The sequence below is a fragment of the Rhinolophus ferrumequinum genome, chromosome 11, assembly GCF_004115265.2.
Source record: "Rhinolophus ferrumequinum isolate MPI-CBG mRhiFer1 chromosome 11, mRhiFer1_v1.p, whole genome shotgun sequence".
Lineage (NCBI taxonomy): Eukaryota > Metazoa > Chordata > Mammalia > Chiroptera > Rhinolophidae > Rhinolophus > Rhinolophus ferrumequinum.
Window position 1 is genome coordinate 34,980,907 of NC_046294.1, and position 27,456 is coordinate 35,008,362.

Genomic DNA, 27,456 nt, shown 5'->3' on the forward strand with positions numbered 1-27,456 from the left:
TGATTTGTCTGGATTATGATATATAATAACTATTACTCAGTACTTACCATAAGTGCTAACATTGTGCTTTACTTCCTTTATCTCATCTAATCCTCACAACAAACCCCTTCAAGATAGACATCCCCATTTTAGTGAGGAAGAAAAAGATGAGGCTCAGAGAGGTTAAACAATTTGCTTAATATCACACAGCTGTAATGATGAGGCAAACTTTCGACCAAGGTCTATTTCATACCCAGTCCTAATTTTTATCTACATCTTATCCTCTATCAAGGAAGATAACTGACTAGAAGATATCTCTCCATCTCTAAACCCCGAGTTTCTCTAAGAAGCAGCCATCTAAGATATGACACAGATATGACATTATTCTAACAATGACGCCAAGGTAAGCAGCATCTAAAAATTTTGATAAATAACTTTGCCTTTTTTAATACAAAATATCATTTCACATTACTCAAAATAACTTGAAAACAAGTGTAGACTTTTACTTCAAAGACTGAATTTGCAACAAACCTTAGCACTATTTAAAAAGCACATGTAGAAGTATCCATTTTGTGGGCAGATTCAAACACAGTTACTCCAACCAATTTCCATACTGAAAAACACTGTGAGCTTTTAGTGAGCATTTGCAATTAAAGCTCAGAGGAGAGCTATCTACTTCTTTTGGAAGATCCTATGAATGTAACAAAATGAAATATGTACGTCCTAGTCAATCTCTGTGCTAGATGGTAAAGCAGTACAGCGAGCAGTTATACTAGTTATACTCTACCATAACAGACCTGGGTATCGTGAGGAATGTTAGGTCAAACCAGCTCCTGAAAACCACCACCTCAAGGGGAATTCACAAGTGCCGAGGAGTAGGAAGGAACGTGTTTGAGGAAGAAGTGTGTTGTTAGAGGGCTTGGTGACTGCCTATAACCCTGTGGGGGTGCCTCCCAGCCTGACTTGGCTGATCAGGAGCCTGTTCTGTCTTCCCGGCTCCCAAGTCCAACCAACAGCCATCCATGGTTTAACTAACCCACTTAAGCTGACGGCAGTGACCACTCCAGGAGAAAACGGGCTGCCTCCAGTGACTTTGAAGCAGCAGTTTGAAAGACTCGGAAGAGCCGACAACTTGTCCAGATGAAGTCCATGTCCCTGGAAAAGAGAAAGAGAGAAGGGTGGGGAGTGAAAGGCTGACTTGATCGCTGTGACCCAAGGGCAGCCACCACGTCCTGTGGCTGGTGCCCAGGACTGCCCCCAGGCTCAGAGTAGATGAGCCACACACTTGGGCTGAGAGAAGGAAAGAACCAAAGTTAGGTTGCTACAGAAAACTCAAAAAGAAGTACTACGGAGGTAGGACATAGAAAAAAGACTTTTGCTAAAGGGAGTGTCAGAAAAGTCTCACATTCATAGGAAAAAAGGAAGAAGACAGTAAGACTAATAATAGCAGTGAACACTTTGTGCCAGACACTGTTCTACTGCTTGATGGTCAATTCCAAAAGGGCAAGAACTTTGCCTCTTTCACTCACCTGTACCCACTGCACACCTAATTCAGGGCTTGGGAGCAGAGCAGGCATTCAGGATACTATGTTACAAGGAATGAACAGATTAAACACAAGTCCTGGGTAGGGAAGAGGGGGTAGAAAGAGTACTTGGCCAAAGCAAAAACATTTTTAAAGGGATGGTAATTATGAGATCATTTTTTCTAACATTACTGAACACCAAGTAAGTACCAGGCATTGAACTTGGCCCTGAAGATAGAGGTTAAAAGACAAGATATCTTTTGGGCTTGGTGAGATGGCACCCACGATTGATTGACTGTTACTCAATCAAGTAACATTTATCAAGCCTCTGCTCTGGGTCAGGCACTTCAGTTGGGCACTGGAGGAGCAAGAGAGATAAGGAAGTCCCTCTCCCTGCCGTCCAGGAGCTCACAGGGGTGTAGGGGGTTGTCTGTAACAGAGATGCACATCCAGAGTTATGATCAGGACAGGATGTGAGGACCCTGCCTGAAGAGAGTCAGCAGTTACTGCTTTACCACCAGACTTTAAGCAAAGGGCAGCAATTGCTGATAAGAAAGGTTATGGGATTCCAGCCCTGATGGGGCCTTCTTCACGGAGTAAATTCCTGCCCCCATTCCCTGTATATACACTTTTTTAATGTTCCGGAGCCTGGAAAAAGGGGTTCTTTCAATTCACTGGTAAATGCTAAATCTGCCTAATCCTCAGCTCTCCGACAATTTTAAGATCAGATGATACAGTAAGTCGGAGGACAGCACTCACTCAGACTCCAATTCTACAAAAGGGTCCTCAGTATTTAGTGTTCCATGATCCCCAAAGCATTTTAAAAATTCAGATACAGTAATTACTCAATAAATGGTAGCAGCTGTTGTTGCTGCAGCTGAGTCCAGGGTTACAAATACCCATCCAGCACTCATCAGTTGAGTGGAGTTCCCAACAGGAAGTTGGTCACAGGAGTTAGGGGGACCTTACACACAGTCCGACTGCAGCCATCGGCAGGCTCTGACCAAGCCTAGCTCTACAGACAGCACGAGCCAGCTCCCAGGCACTCCCACCTCCTGCATCCCTTGTATTCATCTTCTTTAAACCCAGCCCAGATTGGACCCAGCACGATTCATTTTGGGGCAGAGTAACCAGCTGGCTAAAAGGACCGGGGAAGGCTGGGCTGAGATACAGGTGTGAGCAGCTGCGAGCTAACCCAGCGCGTGGGGCTTTTGTGTAATTTAAAGCTCTAACCAGCTGTTTTGTGGCGGCTGTGCCCACACGTGCTGTAGAAAAAGCACAGCCCTGCATTGCCCCAGTGGGTCAGGAAGTAGAGCTGGTGATAGATAGATGCCCTTGGGAGGCGGGGGTGGCAAGAGAGCAAGAAGGAAAGATCTAGGAACCCACTAGCTAGAGCAACTCATTCCTTAGCTCCTCAGCCGCCCTTTCAGCAGGATCGTTTCACATCCCATGTGTAAGGCTCTGATGATGATGAAAATGGACATGATTCCGAAATCTGAAAGTTACCATTGAATCTAGACACCTCAGTTGATGCCCATCTTCCCCTTTACCTCTAACACCTTTTTTCATTGTTTAGTGCTGCATGTTACATAACACCTCAGCCCTGCAACAGTGTCGAAAAGGGGTCTAACTCAATGAGACACAGATTACACAGCATGATGAACAGAAGACCAGAAACAAATGCACAGATATTCCCTTGGACTATATAACAAATAACCGAAAAAACATGTTTGATGGGAAAATAAGAAGAAAGATTTTCAACCTGTCCCTTCATCCTTCTTTCTTGGCTGGGCAGTAAACATACAAGTTTTCAATAGATTTATATCTTTCTTTTACACTCATGCTGCATTTCAAATCGACACACTACAAAATGTTGAGTAGAATTGTTTCAGCTTGCTTGCTTTTTTCATTACTTTTACCTGAAAGGGTTAAAACTTCAAAACTATATCATTTCACTCTCAATAGAGCCACTTTTCATCATAGTGAGTTGGATTATAATTTCACATGCTTCAGTAAGATCTGACAGTTGCTATTAAAACAAGAATTACACATCCCAGTTTTTCTGTATTTTGCTGTGTTGGGAGAGGGGTTAGATGGTTAAGGGCTGATCTAAGATGTCAATAACAGTGTTTCCATACGAACTTTCAGAGACAGTGGAATGAGATACGTGAACTGGGAGCAGGTAGACCTGGATTATGATTCTGACTCTATAGCTAACTTAGCCATCATTTACAGCTTTTTTATGCCTCAGTTTTCTTCTCTATAAAATGGACATCACTATCCTGCAAAGGAATTAAGGACCAGCACCAGCACAGTGGAGAAAATGGCTTTCAGTAAAAAGCCCTTAGGCATAAACAGACTTAGCTTCAAATCCCAGAGCCGCCACTTACCCTGAGACCTTGGGTTTGTTACTTTAAAATGCTCTGTTTCTCTTTCTGAATCATAACCCATGGTTAACACTGTGCTGAGTATTAAATGAGATGCCATCAGTTCAGTGTCACCAGAGATGGCTGCTCCTTACGTTATTTGCCCTACAAGTATCTGGCACTCAGACACCTGCGGCATGACTGGCTCTGCAGACCATAGACGTGAACGCATCAGTCACCACCTCTGAACAGACCAGCTGCTTCTGAAGAGTCCCTTTTACAGAGGACTCCGGGGCTGTAAAACTTAAGGTAGGTGGGGCGGAGTTGGACAGGGTTGAACTCCTGTAAGCACCGGGAGGGAGGAGAAGCAACATATAGTGCATAAAGCAGAAGCACAACTGCCCACCTTTTGTCGATGCGTTTATAACCACACCTTGCCCCAGAAAAGGTGTAGCGGGGCTCAGTAAGAACCGCTGTTGAGTGCATCGGTGGTGGGGCCCTGCCCAGTGACCCCGGCTTTATTTTAAACCTGAGAGCAATAGGCGGCCGCTCGCTTCTGCACGGCATCATGCCAAGAACCGGCTTTCAGGTGGAAGTGCTTTCTTGAACAACACTTGCCTGAAGCCCGTGTGGCCGGCGCCCCGCTGGCTGGTAGCGAGGGGAGGACAGAGACACCACCGCGCTAACCGTTCGGAGTGGTCATCCTGAGCGTCCTGAGGTCACGTACCGAGGGGGATAGAGCCACTGCTGGCCACCGGGACCCCTGGCCCTACTGCCGCTCGCGGCAGCACGGCGATCGCAGCCTCAGTATCACAGTGTCCCCGCCCTTACTTCGCGTTCGGGAATATAAAAATGTCCTGGGCTGCAAGTCAGCACTGGCTGATTCATTGACACATAAGTATGAGATGGGACTGGGGGATCGTAGCCCTGGGATTGCTGTCGTTTAGAGACGCGAGATTACAAAAAAGGAGGAAGCGCTCAAACCAAACATTCCATAGATGGGCGCCCTGCTCTGGGTGCGGTTGGGCAATATATGCGGTCCCGCAACTCCAATACAGGTCCCCAGAAAAGGGGAAATGCTATGAGGCCGTGAACAGCGGAGCAAGTCAGCGAGGGCGCAAACAATCCAGCAAAAGGCAAGGCAGCGCTGCGGCCCCGGGCCTCGGTTTCCCGGCCTGTTGAACAAAACGAGCGCGTTGGACTCCAGCATCTCCCAATCCTATTAATCTAGCACTCTACGATATTCCATGCTGAAACTGTCCAAGGCTTGAAAACAGGAAAAAGAGGGAAAGTGAGGGAAGGCGACAGGGAGGGGAAAGGGGGAAGCGGGTGGAAGACCTGGAGAGGGAAGGCGGACGCCGAGAATAAGCTTGGGGTTTTCACAACCTTAATCTCTCTCCTCACACACCTGAGTTCTCACGTCGCGGCCAAGACCCAGCGCCCACCGAGCATGGGTACCATTTGGCCAATCCTCATTCCCCACACACCAATTTCTAGAAGGCACGGGGCAGATGGTGGACAGCACAATAATGCATGCCAGGGATGGAAGGTGCAATGGTCCCGGCTGGGGTCCGGAGGTCAGGTGAGTGGATCTGGGGCTGGACAGGGGATCGCAGAGTGCGTGTTTCCCAGCCTGCGTGCCCCGGGAGGGCCACACTTCATTCCCCAACTTTGAGCCAGGAGAAGGGGGGTGTTTGCAAATTGAAAGGAAAAAAAAGTTGCTGAACTTTTTCCCCCAACACCGTCGTAGAGGCGGGACCGGAGGGCGGCGCCTGCATCGTGATTCGCCACCGGCGCCTGTCTGGAGACTCGGATTGGCGCGCGAGGTCCCGGGCCGGGAGGAGCGGGCGTGGGGGAGGGGAGCGGCCCGCCCCGCCCGCGGGATCAGCTCGCGCCGGGAGCGGGTTAATTTCAAATCGGGGTTTGACTGCTCCTGGACGGTCACGCTCCCTCTGCCCGCCCACCGGCCCGTCAGTCCCGGTCCCGGCGTTTCCCTCTGGCACCCACCTCGGCGCGGCGTAAGGACCGACTGACCGCCCGACTCGCGGGCTCGGGAGCCTGAGCGGGAAAGAAGTGCCAAGGAATCCCCCCTCAGCCTCCGCCCGCTCCAACCGTCAGCTGAACTGACAGGTCAGCGGGAAGCACAGGGAAGCGGCGCCTGGCAGGCCCGCACCGGGAAAAGACTCGGGAGGGCAGCGGCAGCGGCGGCCGTTTCCCGCCTCTCGCTCCGCCGGGGGCCGTGGAGGGAGGAGCTGAGCTCCCGCGCAGAGGGGAGGGGGCAAGCGAGGGGGAGGGGCGGGGATGCCGCGGTTCCGGGCGCGGGTTTGCCCGCGCTCAAGCCCCGCGCAGCTAAGGGGCGGCGCCGGCCACGGCCCGGCTTTCCGCGCCAAATTTTTAAATCGAAGGCGGAAGGTCCGGGCCCGCCCCTGGCGCCGCCAACCAATCGCAGGCCCGCAGCCTGCTCTCTGATTGGTCAGCAGTCGTTGCCCTGGAAACCCCGAGGATGCTGTCGGGGAACTGCAAGGCGGGCGGCGCTCGGACTGGGCCTGGGGGGAAGGGCAATTGGCCAGCCCCAGGGGGAAGTGCGCGGGGTGCGCAGCGTGTGGCGCCAGGAGGACTGTACCTGATTGCCTTACTTAGCAAATGTAGTCTTCCATGGTGAGGTCCAACATCGTGGCGGTGAACTGGCCGCCAGAATAACGAGTACATAGCACTTTGCATCTTTAGGGAAGTCTTTATAAAAAGCCTTAATCATAAGGCGTTCTTTAAATGCGTAGAGTACGGTTGGACCTTAAGGAGTGAATTTGGAAGTTTCTTGAATTTGGAAATTTCTTATCAAGCTATTTCCCAAAACTACTCTAGTGAGCTTATGCACGTGTGTGTCAGAGGACAAATTCAGGCATCTAGATGCAGACTTTTATCCAGATACTTGTGGTCGTGTCAGTTCAGCCGGAACCTGGGCTCGCGAGCTCAGTCTGTGAACAGGTGGGTGCTTGTACTTGCTACAGTCCATTCGGTGGGGTCCTGAGAATGGCCTGCCTTCTCTTAAGGTGAGAGGACTGTCACTGGAAATTCTGTGGGTTGCTTGAAGTCTCGTGACAGCGGATCGGTTTGCTGAAAGAATTTACTGGCGTTTGATGTAGTTTTCCGCCCAGTGGGGCTATCTCTGGTCGGGAATAAAATGTAAATGTAGTTTGTCAATTTTCGTTAGTCTTTGTTTCAGTAGACTTATCCATGAAGGAATTTGCAACAGATTTCCTTTTTTTTTTTTTAATTTTCCTATTTCCTTTTTTCTTTAAAGATATTAAACTTTTTAATAGAATTGATTGGACTCCTTGAACCAACAGGATATTGGGAGAAACTTCAGATTTTCATTTTTAAAGAAACTCTAAATGTATGAGAAATTTACAGGATGGAGAACGAGAAGGTACCGTTTTAACTTCAGTATTCATCCTTGCAGTTTTAAATGCATTATCATCCAGATTTAAATCCATAATTTTTCAATATTCATATCTTATTAATGCCACATCTCCTTTTAGTTAGCCTCTGTAAAAACCTAGAAGGAAGGGAAATCTAATTTTTGAAGAGGGGCAGAGTTGCCCAGAGTTAAAGTAATCTTCCCAGAATTAAAGTTTTTAATGGTTTGGTTGGAAGTCTCAAAGAAATAAGCAGAGAAAAGGTATTTTTAAGAATTGTAAAATTTGTTAATTGCATTATGATATTTTTGAGAATTCTTGAACAAAATTTCTTGAATTCAGAAAGTGTGTTTGACATGATTTGAGATTGGATTTCTTTTTAACATAATTTTCTACCAAATTACCAGCTTCTTTAACTATGGGGGCTACACTCTGTTTGAGAAGAAAACATTTTGTAAAATTACAAAATAATTACCAGTAGGGGTGTCTTGATTGGTGTCCAACTACTGCCAGGTTACCTCTCAGGTACACATACTCAGGAGGGTACCCCACTTGGGTCCCTCACACTGACTTCCATGTAAGAGCACCATAGCTGGATTGAGGAGATTTGGGTTCAAGTCCCGTGCTACCTCTCTCAGCCTGGCTGCCCTCTTCTGCAGAATAAAGAGGATTATAGAATGTGGTGAAAATACAAATGGAAAAGCACTCGATAAATCCTAAGGAATCACAGGCGTATAAAATAGTCCCATTAATGTTTGTTTCTGAAGTCACTGAGGAATTAGTGCTTTCTCTATTCTTTCACTTATTGCCATTCCAAGCATTTTCTTTAAAATAGGATGTGTGAAGTCCCCAGAGTCCAAAAGTAGAAGAAGCGTGGTCTCCACTCGCCTTCTTTATGAACTGCTGTTAATTTACCCTTTATGTCTCAGTGGCAGTCTGCTCCCCACCAGGAAGTAGCTTTGTGACTTTGAATCACTAATTTTACTTCTCCATCTATAAAGCGAAGGGATAGATATTCAAAGGGCAGACTTTTCTGGTCAGAAATCCTACTCTTTGGCACTCTGGATTTTGCTCCCTACTGGATTTTGCCAACAAGACTGACCATATGCTAGCCCTTGCCCTTGGCTCTCTGACTCATCTATATCAGTAATGTTTTATTGAGCACCTACTGCATGCAGCCATTGTGCTAGATGGATACACAGATGAATGGGACATGGTTTCTGCCCTGGAGGCTTTATTCCAGTGTCTTGAGTAAAAGTCACTCGTAGGAGTTTGGGATCCCTTAAAATGATCTCTCCTATTAGGGGGAGCTGAGTGAAAGGTATATGGGAATGCTCTATGCTACCTTTGCAACTTTTCTCTTTATCTAAAATTATTTCAACATAAAAAGTTTAAAAATTATGTTTTAAAATTTCTTTAATCCTTGGAACAGGAGGTGAAAAAATTAAGTCCGTGCTTCACTGCAAAATTAAAAATGGGAAATTTAGCTTTCAGAATAGACAAGTGTCAAGTGATCATTGGAATATAGTTACTAATTTAAGCAACTCTGCAGGCTCATTAGGCATTCTTTTCCTTAGTAATATTCTATTTATTGTATAATTTCTAGAGTCAAAAGCTGTGTGATAAATCGTGTTTTACAGTGAATTTAATTATATACTTGTTTTAAACCAGGAAAATCTCTTTTTTGAGCCACATAAAAGGGGACTGATGAAAACACCTCTGAAAGAATCCACTGCAGCAAATACAGTATTGGCAGAGATCCAGCCGGACTTTGGCCCTTTAACCACACCCACCAAGCCCAAGGAAATCTCCCAGGGAGAACCGTGGACACCAACAGCCAATCTAAAAATGCTCATCAGTGCCGTGAGCCCAGAGATCCGCTACAGAGATCAGAAAAGGGGGCTGTTTGACAACAGAAATGAATTAGCTGAACCCAAAGATTGTTTACATGTAGGTTTGCAGAGGACTGGGTGGAGAGTAGGAGGTTTGGGGGAGGAGGGGTGTAACTGTCTCAGAAGTGCCAGCAATATAAAGCATCTCCACCCTCAGACTGTTAGTAACCTCCTCCAGCACCCCAGAAAGGTTTGGATGGACCCCATCAAATATCGCATTCGCAATTCTGAACCTTTGATTTATTTTCAGTTCAAGCTTCCCTTTTAGATCTGCCAAGCAGTTTATTCTGACTCCCCACCATTTTTCCCCCCAAAAGTTCACAGCTATTGAAGCGAAGCACATAGTGTTAGTCAGTGTTAGTCATAGAGCACAGACGCCCCTAATAAATCTGTCAGACTTTGTTTTAGAATAACACATTATTTACTTCTTCCTTTGTAGGAACACTTATCTGGCGATGAATATGAGAAATCCCAACCAAGTCGAAAAGAGAAAAGCTTAGGGTTGTTGTGCCATAAGTTCTTAGCACGATATCCTAACTATCCCAATCCTGCCGTGAATAATGACATCTGTCTTGATGAAGTAGCCGAGGAACTTAGTAAGTATGCAGCAAGCTCACTGAAATGGTTCATAGGTAAAGTGATTTCATGCACCTACTCCTTCAAACCCACACTCATCTAGCCAGTGTTTGTAATGACACAAATAAGGCCTCAGGGAGTTATAAATCTCTAAAGCCCTATTTAAGAATAAAGGCATGTATTTTCCAGTTTCGGGGCTTAATACAGAAGCTAAAAATCACAATGGAGATTGCTTCTGACTGCATTTCAAAAGCTCTAGAGGAAGGCAGCATCGTTTTATGACTTGGATCATAACTGCTACAACTTTGAACTTCTCTCTTGGCTCTCTCCTGTAAGAGCCAGGCTACAAAATGGTATCTCCATAGTTTATAACAAGGATCAGCCTCTGGGGGGGAGCAGAGCCCCTCAGAACTATTCTAAGGACCACTGCATTTTCTGAGTGTTTGGCAAAATTACTGTGTCCCCTTGCCCCCTTTTACTCCTTTCTTCATAGACTCGAATCTAGTTATAGCCTAAAAGGGGTGTGTGGCAAATTTGGAATACCTTTGGAGTCATGAACATATCATGAAGTATCATAATCTGAAACTGTGAACTGATATGCAGGATATTTTAATAATATAGCTATTACCCCATGAAGAAAGTTTTGCCCTTCTAATGCATGTTTATCAAGGTCAACATTATTTCACAGTTTAAGAATATGCCATTTAGATTCATCTGTTCACATACACTTCATTGTAGCTATGTAGAATGTACCCTATAATTCAGCAGGTATCTGTTGATCCTATGTGCCCGGTAATGTTGTAACAGCTTGTGATAAAATCAGTGAACAAAAGAACAAAATCCCTGCTCCCGTGGAACCTACGTTCTAATGGGGGCAGTAGACAATATGCAGAGGACATAATAAGTAAGTAATTATAATGTTTGTTAGAAGAAAATACATACTGTGGGAAAAGAAATGTAGACTATGGTAAAGGGGGACCAGGAGTGCTTTGCAATTTTAAATTAAATGAGGTTGGGCCTCATTGAGAAGGTGATATCTGAGCAAGGACTTGAAAGAATCGAGAGGGGGAGCCATGAGGACATCTAGGAGAGGGGTTCCAGGCAGAAGGAACAGCCCGGTACAAGGGCCTTCAGACAAGGGCATATCTGGCAGGTCCCAGGAACAGCAAGAAATCTCAGTACCTTGTACCTATCATATGACAGCCGTGTGTGTGTGTGTGTGTGTGTGTGTGTGTGAGAGAGAGAGAGAGAGAGAGAAACATAAGAAACAAGTTGTGAAGTGTGGGGTTTAGAGTATTAAAGACATGGTTTTACCACTTCCTGGCTCTGTGCCTTGGGGCGCGCTGCTTAGCCAGTCTGAACTTCCATTGCCTCATCAATAAAGTATAGATAATAATACCTACCCCACAAGTTTAGGGTAGAAATTTTCTAAAGCTGTATGGCACATAGTAGCCCCTCAATAAATGTCGCCTCTAATTTGTATTAACTGTGTGTGCCCTTTGAGAGCAGGCACATGTCTTTCTCATCTTCGCAGTCTTTGCTGAGCAATAAGGAAGTTACCCAGATCTCAGTGACATGGAAGAAAACATGATTCAATTTTTTGACACATTATAAAATCCGATCCTAGTCATGCATAATTGCTCCTTCTTTGTAGATGTAGAGCGTCGGCGCATTTATGATATTGTGAACGTCCTTGAGAGTTTACACATGGTGAGCCGCCTCGCCAAGAACAGGTACACGTGGCATGGGCGACACAATCTCAACAAAACCCTTGGGACTTTGAAAAGCGTCGGGGAGGAGAACAAGTATGCCGAGCAGATTATGATGATCAAAAAGAAAGAATATGAACAAGAGTTCGACTTTAGTAACAGTTACAGTATAGAGGATCATATCATCAAAGCAAACACTGGCCAAAATGGACACCCAGACATGTGTTTTGTCGAACTCCCTGGAGTGGAATTTCGGGCAGGTGAGAGATGGCATTGAAAAGCTCAGGTCTAAAGAAAAGGTTCCTTAGGGAACCCTGCTCTAAAACTACTGCTGTCTTTAACATTAAAATGCTGCAGTTGTTAACTCTCTGACCAGGTGGTGGTATTTTTAGCCTTGTTACTTTAGAAGTCACTTGTCCCTTCATGAATTTTAATTCTCTAATCCTTACCCTTCTTCAAAGCTTCTGTAAACAGCCGCAAAGACAAGTCTTTAAGAGTGATGAGCCAGAAATTTGTGATGCTGTTTTTGGTGTCAACGCCTCAGATAGTAAGCCTAGAGATTGCGGCCAAGATTTTAATTGGGGAGGACCATGTGGAAGATTTGGATAAAAGCAAGTTTAAAAGTAAGTATCACGACTGCTATGGACTTTTGGATCTATTCTTAACAATAAAATCTCAGTTACAGACTGATTTCCTTTGCTATATAAACAGATCTTCTCAAATTGTGCTTTTGTAGCTTTACTTCTCCCCAGTAGTCATGATCAAGCTGCTTTAGCTAACCTGTAGTATTTAAAGATATGTATATAACTATTATTTATCTGATACTTTGGGTCGTAAACAGTTCCTTAGAAGTTACCTCATGTGAGAGTGTAACATTGTCCTCATTTTATTCCTATACCATCTATAATTGCCTGAAGTCTAAATGAGCAGTAAATCATAAAGTGACTGCAACCTAGGTCTCCGCTCTTTCCACTATTTCTCATATGTGCGAGTACAAATAACTCTTCTGAAATTGTCCCCAGAAGTGACCTGTAGCACAGTTGGCTTGCTACTTTGAAAGAATGGTTGCAGCCAACATATTTGATCAAAGTTGGAACAGGATTATATACTTTGGGTTCCTGAAGCAGAGGTCTGCCCTCGCCACTGTAACAGACTTGACAGGAACCTCTGCGAGTAGAGAGAGGGTGTGGGAAGAAGTGCTCCGCAGATGGGAAGTGGTCTGCTGCATGCCCATCTTTCCTGGGGGCATTTGCAAACCTCCAAGTAGGGAATGAAGTCTAGCCTGAACATGGGACACTTCGGGGACCCAGCTGTATGGTGAGGAAGAGCCCCCTCAAGCAACAGCAGAGGCTGTGGGAATGCCTGAGAGCTGTCACACAGACTCCTTCCCATCCCTGAAAAGCTATCCTAGTCCCATAAAAGTAAATGCAGACATCCCCAGGTTGATAGTGTCTCTATCAAGACAAAATTAAGTAGAGAGAAAAGCTGTGATACTGGCAATTGGCTTGGGAGATGTGCAATTTCAAAAAACACGTCCTGAGCCTACTGATGGGCTGCCTTGCTTTGAGAAGTCACCAGACTCACAGTTTTCAGCTCTCCATTTCCCTGGTTACTCACAGCCGTGGAAACTATTCCAGGAACTGCAGATGTGTAATTTGTTGAATCCCCAGGGAACTCAGAACCTTCTAGCACGGCTATGAAGAATGGGTTCGATTTGTAATTTTATACTATGAAGCTAGAAGTAAAAGCAGACTTTTTCTTAAAAAAAACAAACAAAACAGTTTAAGACATGTAAGTTCTGCAGAATTAATAAATCTATGCTTTGCGTATTACATAAGGATAATACCACAACTTACAAATTTTGATGGGCTATGGAATTTTCCATGCTTATGATATTAAATCAATCTTATTGATGTAAACTATCACAAGCAGGAAAGCAATACATTTATCATTGATGCTTTATTTCTTTTGTTCATAAAATTATTCTGGCTCATTAGAAGATGCCCAGCAATGGTGACTTTTTATCAAAAAATCTGTTACATAGTTTCCAACAGGGCAATCTCATTAAGTAAGTTTTCCCTTTTCAACTTGTGCTTTTGTCATTTCAAAATTCAATACCAGCAGTAACTGAGTCTTTTCAATATTTAAAACTATTTTTTTGTTGTTTTAATTAAAGCCGTATCACTAGAATAATTTTAAGAGCCACATTTTTCTCTATTTGACATTGACGGTTAGGATAGCTCTTTGAATATACATGAAATCCTTATGAAGCAAAGTCCTTTGATCTTTCATTATTCCATTAAGTGGTATGTATGCTTTTTTTTCTCCCCCAGCAAAAATTAGGAGGTTGTATGATATAGCTAATGTTTTGAGTAGCCTGGCTCTTATCAAGAAAGTTCATGTTACAGAGGAAAGAGGCCGAAAACCAGCTTTTAAATGGACAGGCCCAGAAATCAGTCCAAATCCCAGTGGTATGTATTTGTTTTTTCTAATTCTTTGCTTTGTTATTTAGAATTAACGTACATTTAAAGATATTCTCCCTTCCCCTTTTTACCCACACTCCCACATGGAAAGAACATATATAAGTGGTTGAATAGACAAAGATGAGTGCCAAGATGAAAAATTTGGTTACTGGCTCCATCAGCAACCACAAGGTCGGTAACGCACTGTGCCCAGGAGGTAGAATCTGTATATGAAAGGATTTAAAAAAGTTGAAAGCATCACAAAACGTGAGCTGCTATTGCTGTCATTATTATGCTTCTCAGTGACCATAGCACATTGAGAATGAAATGAATTCATTCTGGTATCAATATTCTAGTCTCCATCTCAACTCTAGCATTCTGACATTTTGCCTTCCACCAAAGATCCCCACATAGAAGTAAGTGCTGGAAAGTGGCAAGGACCTCGGCATGGAGGCAGAGGGAGACAGGTTCAAGTCCTACTGTGTTTCCCTGAAAATAATCCCTAACCGAAAATAAGCCCTAGCATGATTTTTCAGGAGGACCTCCCCTGAACAGAAGCCCTAATGTGTCTTTTGGAGCAAAAATTAATATGAGACACAGTCTTATTTTCCGGAAAACACGGTAGCTGTGCCACTTACTAGCTGTGTGGCCTCGGGCAAGTTACTTTTCCAAGGCTAAGTTTCCTTACCTACAAAATGGGAAGAACCATGGGGCCTTTGTGAGGTTGTTGTGATTTGGGATGTAATCTGAGGGAAAGTTCCTTTGGGGAGGGATTTGAAAAGCACTGGCTCTGGAGCCAGACCAATGGCGTTCCAGGCCCACATTCTACCAGCTGAATGAGTCAGGTGGTTAATGTCTCTGAAATGGGGATACATTTCCTGAGAAGTACCTACCTGGTGGAGCTGCTGAGAGTGTCTTCGTGTGTTCAGGCTGCTCTCATTATTAGGCTTCTCAGTGACCACTGCACATTGAGAACTGAGCGGCTTATAAACAGAAATGTTTCTCAGTTAGGGAGGCTGGGAAGTCCAAGACCAAGGCACCTGCAGATTCGGTGGTTGGTGAGCACCTGCTTTCTAGACAGCCTTTTCATTGTAATCTTACATGGTGGAAGGGAATTGCGGGTTTATAAGAGCGCTAATCCTGTTCAACAAGCCTCCGCCCTCATAACCTAAGCACCTCCCAAATGCCCCACCTCCTAGTAACACATTGGGCATCAGGTTTTTCAACATAGGAATTTGGGGGGTTGGGAGGGACACAAAATATTCAGTCCATAGCTGTTAGGGTCACCATTTTCCGTCACATTAAGACTGCGCTGATTCTAAGAGGCACAATTTTTTATATTATCAATAAGGAAAGAAACCACTGACAGTGACACTATAACACACCACTGGTTATAAGTTACAACGGGTTTTAGAAACGCTCAAGTGTGAAATCTTGTCTCAGAATTCATTTAAGAGGGTAAACAAGGTTTTGTGTATTTAAAGCCCTGAAAACACTATCTGGTACATAGTCAGTGCTCTATAACTGTTGCCACTGTAATTCCTAAAATCATTTCAGAACTACACTTTGACTTCATATCCCAAAAGGAAGACAAGCCACCTGTGTTTTAACACAGTACCCTTCTCTCTTTCAGGTCTGAGCCCCGTCACTCCTTTCTCCCCCTCAGATTTGGAAGTGAAGCAGTCTTCAAAAGAGAACTGTGCCAAAAACCTGTTTTCCACACGTGGGAAACCAAACTTTACTCGACACCCATCTCTCATCAAACTGGTAAAGAGCATAGAAAGTGATCGGAGAAAGATAAATTCTGCTCCCAGTAGCCCCATCAAGACCAGCAAAGGTGTGTTTTCAGTCACGTCAGGTTTCCACTTGGAAGAACTCCTTTTTATCTGATTTTTTTTAAAGCTTACTTGATCCGTATGGAACTTGTTAGAGAATTATTTCCATATCCATATACCTAACCCCACTTGAAGCCTAACTTATGTATGAATTAAAGGATGAAAGTCATTTGTGGGGTTTTTCTTTTAATTGCTATGTGATTTTGGGGAGGAGGTGCATGTTCTCTGTTCCTTGGACTTCAGAGATACGTCATCTGAGTGAGCATTTATTCTTTTGACTTGACCAACCCCTACCCCTTCTATTTTCTCAGCTGAGAGTTCTCAGAATTCTGCACCCTTCCCAAGTAAAATGGCTCAGCTCGCAGCTATTTGCAAAATAGAGTTAGAAGAGCAATCAAGGTAAGTCGGCAGCGCTCTTGAATTACTTTTACATTGAATCATTAGGATTACTTATTTTATGTAAGAATAGGCATTAGCCTTGGAAACTGGTGAGATAATCTTTCCTATAACTCATATGCAATCATTACAGAAACTATCTGCTAGTTTCATAAAAGGATGGTTTCAATCTGGGACAATCTAAAGTGTTAGAACATTCTAGAGAAAATGTGTTTATTTTAGAACATTATGGACAATGTGTCATGTTTTAAATCTTGTCTTTTAGTGAACCCAGAAAAAAAACGAAAGTACAGCTGGCACGATCTGGACATTATAAACCAGTGGCCCCTCTGAGCACCCCCGTAAATGCTGAGCTGGAGCTGACAGCACCATCCCTCATCCAGCCCCTGGGGGTGGTCCCCCTGATCCCCAGCCCATTGTCATCTGCGGTGCCCTTGATCCTACCTCAGCCCCCTCCGGGCCCATCCTATGCCATCTATTTGCAGCCTGCCCAAGCTCAAACCATGACACCGCCCCAAGGCCTGAGCCCCACAGTCTGCCCCACCCCCTCTTCTAAAGCTACAAGATCAAAAGACTCCACAGATGTCACCACCGAGAAGGCAGCCAGTGATGCCACAAAGCTCAGTGTCTCCACCAGGCCTGGAAGCCTGGTGCCAGAGAGACAAGGTGCACAGACCCGAGACAGGGAACCTGCTGGAGAAAGAGGCTCAAAGAGGGCAAACGCGCTCGATGATAGTGGTTCCAAAAAGAAATTTAAAGAGGACCTAAAAGGACTTGAAAATGTCTCCGCAGTAAGTACGGCCTTTCACTGTGCAAAGCTTTAGCAACTCCCCAGTTGATTAGAGGAGGATTTGGTGGCTGTGAAATTTACCAGAGCAAAGAGCAGTCTCTCAGAAGACAAGAAACTGTTCCTTCGCATCCCAAAATCCAAAAGAGGCCCCAGACAGCTAATCCCCTGGCGGGGATGGCAGCAGGACATTTTTAACCTTTAGAGGAAGGGATTATTTGCTCTCTTTATAAAGCACCACGGGTGGTTGTCCTTAAGTCCATTTCTCTACCACATGCTGGAATGCAAACACCTGTCATGAAATTCTTAAATAATTTACAAGCAGACATAACCCAAAGTGAATGGATGGATGCATAGGGTTCAGTGACTCCTGCTTTCTGAGTTATTACTTAATGTTTGTTTAATACCCTATAACTGGCATCTGTTGCCTAGAAGATAAATTGTTCCCAGTTTTTCCTTTCTACCTAAAATTTAAACCAAAATTTCTATTTTGTGTAAATAGAAAAATCAAACGTATCTTGGCAAACTGTAGGTATATTAGATACATTGGTTTCTAGGGATTTTGGTGTTCTAGGTCATTTTTTTTCCTAGGTGGAGTTTAGTTCAGGAAGCAATTAACATTTATTGGATGCCTACCCACACACCAGATGTTCGAAGGATTAGGCACTTTTACACACATTATCTCATTTTCCTCCCTTAGGACAATTATATGTGAAAGACATGATCACCAAAGGAACACCACTAAATGTGGAAGCAGAAGTTCATCTCTCATTTTTGTCCCTGCTGTTAACTCAAGTTATTTTACTTCTCTGCATCTCATTTTCCCACATCTATAAAGAATTTGTTCCACCAGTTTTTCCTGATCATCTACTGGGTGTAAAGCATGTGCCCTGGATCAAATCAAACCCAGCACGTGCCTTTGGTGACAGTTGCTTTTGAGAACTTGCCCCAAGCCATATTACAGTTTCTGTGAGGCTACGTGAATTTGTTACATGATGGTATACATAAAGGGGGTTTGTCCTTCTTTTAAGGCACCATATAACCTGAAGGATATTATCTATGACTGTTGTTATTGAGGAGGCTTTAGAGTTTGTCAGGTTTTCCCTGAGGATGGCATAGTATCATTTTTGCATTTAATATCCATGCTAGGGGGAAAAATCACGGGGCTTTAGCCTGATTCAATTTTCTGGGAGGTCCATAGACTCTTTGGGCCAATGGGGTAATTGAATAATGGTTTCCTGTTGCTCACGTGGTTAATCAGCATTAGGGTTTTCAGTAGATAGATTTTTCCATGTCCCCCTGCTTTTTTCACCTCTATGACTACATTTTGACCATTTCTTTTTGGCATGGACTGAGCAGAACAAAGAAAATCTGTTAATTCATGTGTTAATTCATTCAGTAAACATTTCATGAGAACCTACACTTGGAATGGAGTGTAGGAATAGAGAGAAGACAGTATACAAAGAACAAGAACATATCAGTTAGTGAATAATAAGAATTACAGTGAAAATAGAAAAGGATGGTGTAGTAGGAAGAGGAGGTGAGAGGGCTACCATAGGACAGATGAGATGACCTGCAAGTTGAACTATGTCAGATTCACTCATCGTGCTAATTTAATAGTTCTCTTTTCTTTATTTTCCCAAAAAAAAAGGAACTGGCATTCTAGGTTAAATGATTTTGTGATAAATGTGGTTTGCACAAAATTGAAAAATAATGATTAGAGTGCTATAGGTTTTGCTGAAGATTTGAAAGAATTAAACCAGCAAGCAGAATAACTCGTACCATGAGAGAACATGATTAATAGTAGCAAAGAAGAGCTATTTGTAAAATGCCTGAATCCACCCATTAAGAATTGCTATTCCTGCAGCTTTCAGGGAACCTACCAGTAAAGACACTGAACCACAGCAAGCGTCTAAGAAACAAAATTTAAAGTTTGTGCTACTCTTTGAGCATCGTGCATTCTGAATTCACTGGTTCCCAAAATAAAGACAGGACCTATTAACAGCTAGATCAAAGTGTAAACTGTTGTTTGGACAATGTTTAGAGGAAGGGTCTGGAGGAAGATAAAAGGCCCCCCGGTTTACAAGAGCGGCTTTTAGCTTGCGCCAGTCCTGCTCTTGGTAAGGCTGAAGTAGACTTCAGGCAGTTCAGCCACCCCTGCCTTTCTGGGTTAGGCTTTCTCTGTTTGGTAAAGTACAGCGATCTAGTCGGCATGGGGGAGATACACAGCCTAACATCCTGGCCGCTTCCATTTGGAATATAACTTGATTGCCTATAGCTTTTGCTCCCTGACTGTGGGGTCTCTAATATGAGTTAATCAGTTCTCTTTTTCATCTGTGGTTTTTGAATTGTGGTGCTGGGCCCTTTAGTTTGTATATTATAAGCGTGTTTGCTTGGTATCATTAGAACCTCAAGTATTAGAAAGAAATCTATAGTTGTATAATTCCTTTGTTCCAAATGAGGGGTCAGTAAACTTTTTTCTGTAAAGGACCAGACAGTAAATATTTTTTGATTTGTGGGCCATGTGGTGTCTGTTGCACCTATTCCATGCTGCCAATGTAAAAAGAAAAAAGAATTGGAAAGCGGCTATAGAATGGGCATGGCTGTGTTCCAATGCAATTTTATTTACAAAAACAGCCAGCACGCTGGATTTTGGTCCATGGCTTGGCAACCCCTTTCTCTAAATAAACATTTCTTAAACTATTTCCCTTGAATACCGATGCTACCAAAAATTTAGTTGCCAGATAGCCAAGGAAATGCTACATGCTGGACGCTCCCTTGGAGATTTACAATGAATGCATGCCGTTATTAAAGCAAGTCCCTCAGAAATTCTCTAATCAAAACACCATTTTCCTTGGTTGAAGTCAGCATTTCGCAAACATAACTGAGCATGATTCAAGCAATGTCTGCTTGCATCCCGTGGAACTAGGGTCTCAGAATACTCTTTGGGACATACCATTCTATATAACTGAAGAGCAATCAGATAATAATAACACAGCCCTTACAGTGTCCAACTGCACTGAACTTGGTTCTGACAGCATCACGCAATTAACAGCAGGCCTTAGGCTGTCAGTGTGAGGGGGTCTGTGAGTGAATCCTACTCTAAGCAGGCTCTGCGCTAGCTTCAGGACACTTCCTAAGACCACAGAGCGCATTGAAGAAACACATGGTTTGTATTACTCAGGACAAGTGCTGGAATGGGAGGGAGGGATATCTTCAGGGAGCCATACAGCTGGCCTGCCTGGAGCCTGTACATTGGGAGGCTTTAGTCTGATGAGACAAACAACCACTAAAGGACAGTAATCCTGGGAGAGGCACGCGGCCATTTTTCGTACAGTGTTTGTGTGTAAAATAAACCCTTCTTGTTTCCTAGACTTTGTTCCCGTCAGGATACCTAATCCCTCTCTCCCAGTGCTCATCCCTGGGGGCAGAGTCCGTCTTGCCTAGTAAAGAAAACTCAGGTACCCTTTCCCCAAACCACAGGATCTACAGCTCCCCAATCACAGGTGAGGGTATGTAAAATGTTATTCAAATGTGGACCAGTCTCAAGTTCACTTAAGCCTTGTAAGCTTCTCAGACAAATGCCTGTGCTTTTAAGATATTCTCCCTCCCCCTTTTCTTTCCAGGTGTTATTCCAGTGACATCATCTGAACTCAGTGCTGTTAATTTTACCTCTTTTCATGTAACACCTTTGAAGCTAATGGTCTCACCAACTTCCGTGGCAGCCGTACCTGTAGGGAACAGCCCGGCTCTCGCTTCGAGCCACCCCATTCCCGTCCAGAACCCAAGCTCAGCCATTGTAAACTTCACCCTGCAGCATTTAGGACTCATCTCCCCCAGTGTGCAGGTGTCTGCCAGCACCAGCCCCGGCACTGTTCCTGCGTCTCCAAGAATAGAGGCTGTTAGTGTTGTTCCAGAAAAGGCAGGCTCTCAGCAAGGAAGGGCCACCAGGTATGATTCTCCAGTCCTGGGCCAGAACCAACCGAATGGACAATCCGTTGCTTTGACAGGAGCACAACAGGTGAGAATATTTCCATTTAATTTAGTTTTTTCTTGGGTTATTAAGTCCCAAATATCAGTGTCATGGGAGATTTGCTTTTGCCTTTCTTCTTTGGAGAGGGAAAGGATAGGAGAGTGAGGAGATTGAAGCCTGCCTGCCTGCCTTGCAGTCCTGGAAAGAGTGCCCAATGAGTCCACATTATTGGGTTATGAGCTTTTTATCTTGCCTTAACAAAAACAGCTGGAATGTAAACCTCATCCAGGCTTACCTAGCCAATGTCAAAGTGCGCTATGTTCCCACGTGTGACACGATCTCTCAGTCCAGTCTTCTAAGGCTGCTAGAGTGTACCTCTCTGGCTTTGACTTCTTTTTTCCATTCATCTCTTTTCAATCAGCCTGTTCCTGTAACACCCAAAGGGTCACAATTAGTGGCCGAAAGTTTCTTCCGTACCCCAGGTGGACCAATGAAGTTGATGGGCTCATCCTGCGTGGATTTCGATGGTGCTAATAAAACCTCCGTAGGAACTCTCTTTGTCCCACAACGAAAACTGGAAGTCTCAACAGAAGATGTCCATTAATTGACAGATTTGGCTTCATTTAATTTTCTAAAAAGTTGTTTAAGAGAGAAGATATACTCAGACTGGTTTGGAGAACATATTCTCTGAAAATACTGTAAATACATTGGGGATTTACTTAATTTCAAAACACATTTGTGTGTATATATATATATATATATACACACACATACACAAATATATATATATATACACATACACAAATATATATATATATATATATATATATATTTGTATTAAGCAAAATTCAGCCATCAGTCCTAAAAAATAAAAGTAAAATGTTGAACTAAGAATTTCTAGGGGAAAAAATTATTTCACTGTGCCTACACTATTATGCAACGTGACTGTATTAAAGTTTACATTCCTTTGACTGAATATGTGATGTGCCTAATACAGCATTCTCTTAAACTTTGCACAAAGAAAACGCTGTGATGTATAATGTTGTATTTTTAAATAGGAAGGCTATAGCTATATTTTTTGTAATTTTAATCTGTTGTTGCAGTATGTCTTTTTGTAAAGTTTGCAATAATCATCAATCAAGTCTATGGAAAAATTATTTATAAAATGTATTTTTAATCATAAATTGTTGAAATTAAAACTTTTCTAAATTGTATTTAACATTTTCATTTGACCAGTTAGGGCACTGTTAAGTGAAAATGAAAATTATTTAACCTCAGGGGCAAATTCTTGGTAAGAATACTGTCCTGGGTTCCCTTAGATATGCAAAGTTCAGAAAATGTTCCTACATTCTGCCCCGCTTTTAATCTTCCTTCCACATGGCTCCACTTTTACAAAAGTGAAAATGGCTCTGGAGATGCTGTAGCTTGGCCAAGGTCACCCGGCTAAGTCCCATGGGCTATCCATCACTCCCGGGGAGATTAGACGTGAAAGGCCTTGCTGGGGTGCTCCCTACCCTGCCCTGGCACCACTAGCATCCCCCCAGGCCTCCTGCTGTCAGCTACAGTCCCCTTACCACACTTTCTGAATGGCACAGCTGCAGGGATGGGAAAGCAGCAGTAAGGATTCTAATTTCCTCCACACTTAAGAAACTACACTAAATCTCCATGAGCTCCAAGAGAAGGTACAAGCTACGATGTGTTAAATGTGCATCTCCTTGACACCCCCCCACCCCGCTTTGGTATGGGATGAATTGCACCTTGAGAATTGACATGTGCCCTCCCTGGTCAGGGTCTTAAAGGATCATCATATCTGTATCCTGCGTGTTTACTGTACGCCAGGTGTTATCTCAGTGAGCTAAGACTGAGGCTCTCAGAAATTAAAGCAGTTAGTCCAGAATCACACTGACAGGACTCAACCCATGTCACTTGGCTGTCTTTATCCATTACCCATCTACCTTCAGATGTATGCCTAGCAGCTCTGGTAGAACCAAGCACATATATGAAGAAAGAATTTCCATGCAATAAAAGCAAAAATTCACCAAATGGTAAATAGAGACCAAAGATATAGTCCCGTGGAAGCTACTAGGTTTAATGACAGACAACTATGAGAGAAACACCAACCAGACCGACAGGCACAGGAGCTCTGAGGAGGTGAAGCTCCTTACATCCTCTCTCCCTCCACTACAGCTTAGCTAGACAGATGGGAGGTCAAGGTTTTGTTCCGCTCATTAGTTCTCCACACAAAGAAGTACCTCCCCAGGACCAAGGTTTGGTGAAATCACGCACAGAAAGAATGAGGTATGTTAAGACTTCAAGGCAACTCGGATTGTGCCACTCACTTCTGCCACTCTGACATTTTAAGTTTTCCCCCTAGCTCCCACCTCCTGGTGTGCAGTTCATACCCTTGTGTGACCCCCTGCCCGTGAGTGTGGGCAGGGCCTATGAATCCCTTCTAACCAATAGAGTAGAGGTGATGGGCTGTGGGGATTATAGGTACACAATTACGTGCCTGTCTCGCTGGAGTCTCCCTTGCTGCCTTTGAGCAACCCAACAGGCCATGTTGGGGAACCCAACACAGCAAGGAACGGCAGGCAGCCTCCTGAAGCTGAGGGCAGCCTGCAGCCGACAACCAGCAAAAAACTGAAATCCTCAGTGCTACCTACAAGTTGCAAGGAACTGCATTCTGCCAACAACCTGAGGGAGCTGCAAGTGGATCTTTCTTCAGGAGGGTTTTAGATGATATCATCACCCTACCTGACACCTTGATTACAGCCCGAGGAGACCCTAAGCAGAGAACCCAGCTAAGCTTTCCCCAGATTCCTGACTCACAAGGAACTGTGAGATAATAAATTTGTGTTGTTTTAAGATGCTCAATCTGGGGTAATACTGTTATGCAGCAATAAAGAACTAATACAACCATTATGATACAGCGACACATTATCATTAGCGGAACAACTAACCTACTAGTGCTCCTAACTGTCTTCTTCCAGTTTGTCTTATTATTGTTCACGGTTTTATAGGCACTCATAGAGGCAAACATCATGGGGACATGGCAACCCCAAAGGTTTTCTTGGGAGAAGCACTGTCCATTTTTAAAGCTGGAAGCAACTGTAAAGATGCCGGGTAATAGCACAGTAGTGGATAAAGTTATATGTCCAGCATGCAATTTCTTTTTTCAAACTGTCTTCTGATTTCCTCTTAAGGAATTACTGAATGGAGTGCTGTGGACCGTAACTAGGGCCCCCAATCATCTCTATGGCAAGGGTGGCCTTGTCACCCAGGCGAGGCCAACCTCCCTAGAATTTGATGTTCCCTTTTATCCTAGCAGTGAGCTTCTCACCACTCTGATCCTACTGCAAGGGTTCCTGCCTCCCAGTGTCTGGAAAGACCCTGGTACCCGCCCGTGTCCAAACCTGATTTTCAGCCATGCGCTGATTCTGGGGGCCTTTGCTACCCTTCCAGTAAGTTTCTTTTGCTTGGAGTTGCCAGTCATTTCTGAGCCTGGTAACCAAAGGACTCTCAACAAATCACAGAGGGAAACCCAGAACCAAGACTTCCCAATTCCATACCAGTCAGTTCTCTGTTCCGTGGGCCTGGTGAAATCCAGCCAAAGAGGGAATAGGAAAACGCCTTAAGAAATGCTTATCTCACCAGTACACGCAAGCAACTCACCTAGGTTCAAGTGAATGCAAAATGTCGTTTTAAATACCTGAAAGGGAAATTATTGAAATAAGAGGCACAAGGAACTTAGGAAACTAAAACAATAGAATTCGATGCAAAAATAAATAAATAAATTGAAACCCAGCTTTAAAACAAGTCCCCTCAGCCGTGTCCTTTTCAAGTGATTAGTGTTCCTGCAGATAAAGGATAAAGAGAATTTTAAAACTTAAGCCAATAAGCTGTCTGAACAATCCTATTAATGATACAGCAGATTGTGGGTTGACTGCAGATTCTTTACCGTATTTATCACCACCTGGTAGTTTTCAAATCTTGAGGGCCTACAATATGAGATAAGCTGGAAGGAAAGGTGTCATTATCATAGGTTAAAAATATATATCAATCTTTTATTTAACTTCTAAAGAAGTGGTTTTACATCTCAATTTCCTATTTGGGTGCATTCAAGGTCAATTACTTGCTCAGTTGCTTCTGTAACTAAACGTGGACTTGTCATGATTGCCAACATTTTGTAGAAAAATATAGGTAGGGATTATCCATGTCCTCCAACAGTCAAGGAATTAGCTGCATTTTTGAAAGGCTACAAGAGAATGTTCTACCTTCCATGACTTAAGCTCAGAGTCTGATTTACCCTGTATGTACTGAATTCTATTTTTAAAATAGTTATTTAATTTTTACCATATACACAAGGTATGATCAAGCAATACGGTGAATGTTTAAATTTTAAAAATTTATTACAGTAAAAGACACATTGCCATTAATCCCCCTAAAAATACTCCTCACTTCAAACACACTTATCCCATTGTTCTTGCAGTTCCGGAAGTCCTCTTTGGTGAGTATCTTTCATTGCGCTGTCGTGGTTGCCTCTGTGTCCTGAATCATTTTGACTTTGGGGAAGAGCCAGAAGTCACATGGTGACAGATTCAGTGAATAAGGTGGATGAGGACACACTGTAATGTTTTTATTTGACAGAAATTGCCGTACACCAGAAGCGATATGTGACACGGAGATTTGTCATGATGGAGGATGACTGATGGCACACTTTAAAACACACCTTCTCTCAACCATAGCTCACACCCAACTGACTGCACTGAACAAGGTGAAACCTATCACACACTGTTACTAAGGTTCCATGCACCACTTCCCATATTGAAGATCCCTGCCTTTCCATTGGATGGCACTTGGCAGCAGCATTCACCGTATTTTTTTATCACAACAGAAAGGCTCATGTCACACATCACTTGTGATATGGCAATTTCTGTCAAGTGAAAATATTATGGTGTGTCCTCATCCACCTTATTCACCATGAGATTTCTGGCTCTTCCCCAAAATCAAAATGATTCAGGACATGGAGGCAGCCACGACAGCACAACTAAAGACACTCATGAAAGAGGACTTCTAGAACTGCTTCAGAAAGTGGCAAGTACAGTGGGATAAGTGTGTTTGAAGTGAGGGGGAGTATTTTGAGGGGGATTAATGGCAATGTGTCTTTTACTGTAATAATTTTTTTAAATTTAAACATTCACCGTATTTGTTGATCAGCCCTGTTATGCAAAACAATGTCTATTATCCTACTTTGGATAATAAAAGAGTCTCTGTGTATGAATCTTCTAGAAGTTTATCCTTAATGAAAACATTTTTATTTTAGTTACTATTGATTAAAATCTTTCTAAAATAATGAAATAGCTCCCCAGATTCCTAAACAGAGTACTTGGAATGTCATGTAGCTGTTTCTTCATGTTTAAGAAACTCATGAGCACTATTGTTTTGTTAAATTCTAATTCAACAAATAATTCAGGCCATCTATGGTACTATAACACCAGGGACTATTAAATGTGTAGATCTATATCCTTCTAAAATGAATGGCTCCAGAATATGCTTTTCAAGTTCTGTTTTTGTGGTTCTGTCTCCAACTCTTGATATCAGCTGCAACTTTCCTCTTCCCTCTGCCTTCATGATTAATCCTGCCTCTGACCAAGGAAAACTGCAGGATTCTAGAAAAACTGATGTCACCACTGTCACTTTCATAAAACCTTCTAAATCCATAGATTTCTAACTAGTTAAGGAGTGCTCTGTTTCTCTCCTATGGGGTAAAAGCAATGGGCTTCATCTCAGGTGTTTCCCTTGCCAATCAGTAGTCTTTCTCACTGTCCACACAAATCCAAACCTGTGGGTACTGGGATTCCAGGACCGTGATTAAATGCCAAGAATGCTGAATATAAATTATATACCTGTATTCATTATCAAAATCAAACACTTAGACAATAAGAACATTGGAAATATTCTGAAAAACAGGCTATGTCCTAGATAGGGGAAAGGGTAAGACTTGAGAGAGGAAAAGAATAATTTTTGTTGAGCATCTACTGTCATACTTACACACCTACTTCAAAACAATATTATGAGGTGGTTACTACTGGTCCCATTTTACAAATGAGGACACTAACTTCAGAAAGCCTAAGGAGCACGTCCCAGTCACACAGTAGGTCTGCAAGTCACACAGCATATACTTGCGGATATGCCTGGCGGATAAGCCCATGCTGATTCCGGAACATCACACCTAGACGCCATCACACTAAAGCCGTCACATGTTTAGGCTGCTTCCAGATTGTTCATGACAAACGAGAACAGAGCCTCAGGAGCACTAATCTGAAGGCGTGACAACTACTTCTATTTCAGGCTCTCCATCTATAGTGATTCATACTGTGTCAAGTTGTTGAAGCCAGAACAAACTTTCACCAAAAAAAAAAAAAAAAAAAAAAGTCTACATGTTATGGTTGTGCTTTTGAATTAGCCAAAAGAGGAATGCTTGGCTTTTCTGATTGTCCAATTGGTGACAGCTCTGATTCTCCAACTTTCCTCCAACTTTT

At 43.3% G+C, this 27,456-nt stretch overlaps 1 protein-coding gene and 1 long non-coding RNA gene across 4 annotated transcripts in view; one reads left to right on the forward strand and one right to left on the reverse strand.

Annotated features, from left to right (window-relative positions):
- LOC117031129 (uncharacterized) overlaps nt 1-6,010 on the reverse strand; it is a 25,774-nt gene extending 19,764 nt beyond the window's left edge. For both annotated transcript variants that reach the window (XR_004424475.1, XR_004424474.1), the window contains exons 1-2: nt 5,876-6,010; nt 1,016-1,134 (exon numbers count right to left, since the gene is read on the reverse strand). This is a non-coding gene — a long non-coding RNA (uncharacterized LOC117031129). The remainder of the gene's footprint in view (nt 1-1,015; nt 1,135-5,875) is intronic.
- Nucleotides 5,768-22,128, forward strand: E2F8 (E2F transcription factor 8). Of its 2 annotated transcripts, none has more exons than XM_033121477.1 (13): nt 5,768-5,998; nt 7,170-7,295; nt 8,956-9,234; nt 9,616-9,772; nt 11,407-11,721; nt 11,923-12,084; nt 13,795-13,932; nt 15,557-15,760; nt 16,070-16,157; nt 16,420-16,945; nt 20,315-20,447; nt 20,568-20,962; nt 21,336-22,128. In XM_033121477.1, the coding sequence occupies exons 2-13, from the start codon at nt 7,281-7,283 to the stop codon at nt 21,516-21,518; spliced, it is 2,595 nt and encodes an 864-aa protein (XP_032977368.1). In that variant the 5' UTR covers nt 5,768-5,998; nt 7,170-7,280; the 3' UTR covers nt 21,519-22,128. The 2 variants fall into 2 exon arrangements, with proteins under 2 accessions (XP_032977368.1, XP_032977369.1); XM_033121478.1 differs by lacking the exon at nt 5,768-5,998 and adding an exon at nt 6,503-6,853.
- Nucleotides 22,129-27,456: the final 5,328 nt, after the last annotated feature.

Bases quoted from the DNA above. Each gene is read 5' to 3' on its own strand.
- E2F8 (XM_033121477.1), top strand. The intron at 15,761-16,069 runs GTGTGTTTTCAG...CTATTTTCTCAG, and splicing joins CCCCATCAAGACCAGCAAAG to CTGAGAGTTCTCAGAATTCT. The intron at 20,448-20,567 runs GTGAGGGTATGT...TTTTCTTTCCAG, and splicing joins CTACAGCTCCCCAATCACAG to GTGTTATTCCAGTGACATCA.